General features: G+C 33.9%; 1 protein-coding gene across 1 annotated transcript; it reads left to right on the forward strand.

The window, feature by feature from the left end:
• The first annotated feature begins 253 nt into the window (after nt 1–253).
• LOC145161545 (trehalose-phosphate phosphatase A-like) lies at nt 254–4,149 on the forward strand. The gene is made up of 11 exons (XM_079081091.1): nt 254–380; nt 496–578; nt 1,935–2,253; nt 2,355–2,495; nt 2,585–2,656; nt 2,745–2,861; nt 2,962–3,120; nt 3,214–3,291; nt 3,401–3,541; nt 3,658–3,750; nt 3,854–4,149. Exons 3-11 carry the CDS (start codon nt 1,951–1,953, stop codon nt 3,902–3,904), a joined length of 1,155 nt encoding a protein of 384 aa, XP_078937217.1. The 5' UTR covers nt 254–380; nt 496–578; nt 1,935–1,950; the 3' UTR covers nt 3,905–4,149.
• The last annotated feature ends 621 nt before the right edge of the window (nt 4,150–4,770 follow it).

A 4,770-nucleotide genomic window follows, 5' to 3' on the forward strand; every position in this document is an offset into this window, starting at 1 on the left:
ACGTTTTGCCCAATCCAGCTGTAACCGAAAGCGACGAGTCTTTCACCACTCGGCGTACAACATGGCCCCGTCAGATCTGACAATGTCACAGGTGTCCTCATTTGTTTCCACGTGTATATGACTCTTTGTCCGCGTCGCCGTTTCCAAACGCTCATTCACGCGCTACTAAACGCGTGTACCTAAGCATTGACTGGACCCTTTCAAGCTTTACCGACGGACGTTTGCTGTTTCGAGCGCGCCCTTCAACTCTATATAAACCTCATCTTTAACCCTCATATGCTCTTTCCTTCTTCCTCTCCTTACGTATACGCGTTTTGTATCTATATCCCCTTCATCTCTCTCTCTCACACTCAGTTCTTAGGGCTTCTATAATCTTCAAGGTAATGCTGTTTCATTATTCTGTGTTTTTAAAGTTTTACTTCCTATCGTGTTTTTGCCATTTCCGTTTCGGTTATTAATCTGTTTGTTGACGAGGCTTTTTCTTTGATTTTGAAGGTTCTACTTCAAATCGTGTTGAGGTATTTCGTTTCGACTTGGAGAGTCATATCACAGCTTCAGGAACAGATTTCTCACCGAACGTATGTGGAACAATCATTTAATCTGATTTATTATTGCGAGATATAAAAAATTCTCTTTGCTTTGTTTATTCGGCAAAACGTGTTAAGTATGCTTGTTATGACCTTCCGCTCTAAGTTTTCGTATTCAAATTAAATTAATATGCGTGTTGAGTAGTCTTTTGACGATTGTTATAAGGTTCTCAGTTTCTTCTTTAGCGTGCATTTGAAATCAAGCCTGCCGAGCTTTTTATGAATTTCTGATTGGTACGAAATGAATGTTTAGGTTACGATATCTGGCATCTGTTTTTCTGTCTCTAAAGGGTTTTGTGTAATTTATGATTGAGATGATGTTTTAGGTGTAGCAGTTGACTGCTTATTGTCATTGATTGCATGAAGGTATCTCTTTGTTGTTTTTGTTTGCATATAACTGAAGCTCTGTATGTTTCCTGAATCCGCTTACAGTTAAGAATCTTTTAGTTTCCATTTCTATTGCATCTGCAAAAGAGTTTTATTTTCTCATGGTATTGCTGAAAATAATTTTTTGTAAGTTCTTGTATCCTTTGGAAAAGGGATTCTGTGTTTTGGAACAAAGGGAAGATGGTGTTGATTGCTTTAATTTTTTTTTTTATGATCTTTAACATTTTTCAATTTGAATATTATATTTTTTTCTTTTTGTTTGACTCTGTAATCTGGACTGACTTATTTTAATGTGATAGTTATGTGTCATGTCCAGGTTCATTTGACCTTTTCTACAATTGAACAACGAGCCCTGGTGTTTTTCTATTGTTTTCCTTAGAGGGCAAGATTTTAAACAATAAAAAAAGTACATAGGTGGTATAGAAAAAAGAAACAAAAGAAGATGAGATTTTTTTGCAGATTCTTTTTAATAAATAGGCACATATTCTTTTTGCAGAAAAAAGATTCTTTTTTTCTATACATAGGTGGTATAGAAAAAAGATTTTTTTGCAGATTCTTTTTAATAAATAGGCACATATGTGGTAATTTTTATTGTATCATTGCAGCCAAGTTTGTTCTTGTTCTATTTCCACCTTTAATGTGCATGGTTATGACTACATAAAGTAGTCATGCTCAGACAGCTATGTATACGCGTGCATTATGCGTTGTCATGGAATTAGCAAGCTATGATTTGCCCCGAGTTTATTTGCATATCATTAATTGTTGTGTTCTTGTCTTATTCATTGCCTCCCAAACATTGGACCATATTGGATTATTCCAGATGCAATTGTTCTTTCTAACAAATCCCTAGTCCCCACCATGTGGTTTTCGATTATTAGCAAAGTTTGCACTATAAGTTAGGTTGAAATTTGGATTCTTTTGAAGTTTTTCTTTAATCTTGAACTTCTCTTGTCTCTACAGTTTTCAACATCTGAAGATGGCAGTTGCTGTTGAAGACGTAATGGATCTTAAGGCTAATCATAGTGCCCCTGTACTCAATGATCCTACTCCGGTTAACAAACCACGATTAGGAATTCATGATTCATTGGGCCTACGTACTCACTTCTCTCAAACCCCTTTTCTAACAATCGCATGGAAGAAACCTGGAGGAGTGCTTGATGATGTTCGTTCTACTAACTGGTTGGATGCCATGAAATCCTCTTCTCCTAGGAATGTAACCAAATATTATGGCACTGATTTTTCATCAAATGATGCTGACATGGCTTACCGTGATTGGATGGTATTATTCCTCTTGGCTCTTCCCATATAAACTTATTTACCTACCTTTCTACCACGAAAAGCAAAACATCTAATTTAACTTTCTTGGGTTTATATTTTCAGCTTAAGTATCATTCTGCTCTTACATCATTCGAACAAATTGCAAACAATGCAAGAGGCAAGAGAATAGCATTGTTTCTTGATTATGATGGAACACTATCCCCGATTGTGGATAATCCAGATCATGCTTTCATGTCTAATGCTGTGAGAATCTAATTAATCTTCTTAGTTTTTTCAAACCTCACAAAATACACACATATGGAATTCCTTCTAATGCCCATAGCTGTAAACAGATGCGTGCAGCTGTGAGAAATATTGCAAAATACATCCCAACTGCAATTATCAGTGGCAGAAGTCGTGAAAAGGTATTTGAAGTTGTTTTCATAGTTTTTGGTTGGATATTTGTTTATTTTATTTTTTCGGGTGTATGATTTTTATTTTTATTTTGTTTAGGTGCGCAAGTTTGTAGGACTGAAAGAACTTTATTATGCTGGAAGTCATGGGATGGACATCATGGGCCCTGTTCGACCTCCAACTGATCATAATAATACCACTGCCACTAATGATGAGGTACAACTTTTTTGCTTAATAAATAAATAAATAAATATACAAATAAAGAGAGTAATCTAATTCTAATCTAAATGTTATTATTTGGTTTGGTTAAAAATAGGTTAAAGAAGGAAAGTTATACCAGCCTGCTAGTGAATTTCTACCAATGATCAATGAGGTTTTTGTGAGGCTTGTTGAGTTGACCAAAAACATTCAAGGGGCAAAAGTTGAGAACAACAAATTCTGTGTCTCCGTGCACTACCGTAATGTAGATGAAAAGGTATACATACATTAGTTTAAGTTTCAACATTTTTGTTTATTTGCTTAAACTTTTGTTGAATATATGTTTTTTTTTTTTAATTAATAATCACAGAGTTGGACAACAGTTGCACAATATGTCCACGACACTTTGAAACAGTATTCGCGTCTCAGATTGACACATGGTCGAATGGTATGAACTATTAATATTATGATCTCTTTATTTACTTTCTCCACCCAGCACAAAATAAAATAGACACATGAATTAACTTGTTTCTTTTTTTCAAAATTTGTTTATTTAGGTTTTAGAGATTCGGCCTGTGCTTAAATGGGACAAGGGGAAGGCTGTTGAGTTCTTGCTTGAATCACTTGGGTTAAGTAATTGCGATGATGTGTTCCCCATATATGTAGGGGATGATAGAACCGATGAAGATGCATTTAAGGTAATTAAACTTAAACTTAGTTATCATACATATAATACCTATAAATATATCCTGTTTTTGGTGATCGAGATTACTTATATTTTACATGTTACTTATAAATATAATATGTTAAACAGTTTCTGAGAGAGGGTGGTCGTGGTTATGGTATATTGGTGTCTCCTGCACCCAAGGAAAGCAATGCGTATTACTCTCTCAGAGATCCATCAGAGGTTCGATAGAGTTTCTGTTCATAAATTAATTTTTGTAATTTTATTTTTGATTATATATGAATAAATTAACTAATTAATGAGATGAAAATTTTGGTGTACACAGGTGATGGAGTTTATAAACTCGTTGGTGATGTATAAGAAGTCGGTTCCCTGAGATTATATTATATTATATATAGAGGAAGAAAGACGATACAAAGAATAAAACAGACAGACAGAGGGATTGGAGTTGGAGTAGAAAGTTAGAGTTGACTAATGAGCACATCTCCAACTCTTTAATCGGCAATTTGTAAATCTTTTTTTATTTTTTATTATATTATTTTTTGTAAATTTTGTTGATTGCCATGCCAATTTCATGGTCTATAAATTAATATATATGGATGGATGTATCTTGTTTGCTTAGTTTTGGGTTTTTATATTGTTTGTACTAGGGCTCGGGTAGCTATTTTATTTTATATATGTTGTTGACTATTGAGAGCAACATGTGTGAATTGGGGACTTTGATTCTTCACACCTCACATGAAAACATTTAACTGAGAAATGGATGGTAAAACTAATATTTTTTTATTCATCAGTCATAAATTCTTATTATAGACTTGATTATTTTTGTAGTAGTCTCGTGCACCTTACGTTTTCATGTCTAAATTCAAAGAAAAACAAGTGATACAGCATACATTTGATCATTTTGACTTGTCAATAATGATTTCCACCCAATCGGTTAAGTTCATTTGGAATAAATGTTCTATTCAAATGGAATAAATGTTCTATTCGATGGGTTTTGAGTATGACAAACAATCATTTGTGCTTGCAACCATAATTGCTTTGATTTATGTTTTCTTTAATTGAACATACAGGTATTGAACATCAAAAGGAAAACCCTAGAAGGCATATACTATTTTTGAAAATCATAACAAAAGATAGTAAACATACCTTTGATTGTTATGTTGTAATAACAATGAAAAACCAAGTCTTCTTCAACCTTGAGAGCAAGCGTCTCAAGTGTCACGCCTTTAATGGTTCACA

The sequence above is a fragment of the Lactuca virosa genome, chromosome 2, assembly GCF_052849685.1.
Source record: "Lactuca virosa cultivar CGN04683 chromosome 2, Lactuca_virosa_CGN04683_v6, whole genome shotgun sequence".
Taxonomy (NCBI): domain Eukaryota; kingdom Viridiplantae; phylum Streptophyta; class Magnoliopsida; order Asterales; family Asteraceae; genus Lactuca; species Lactuca virosa.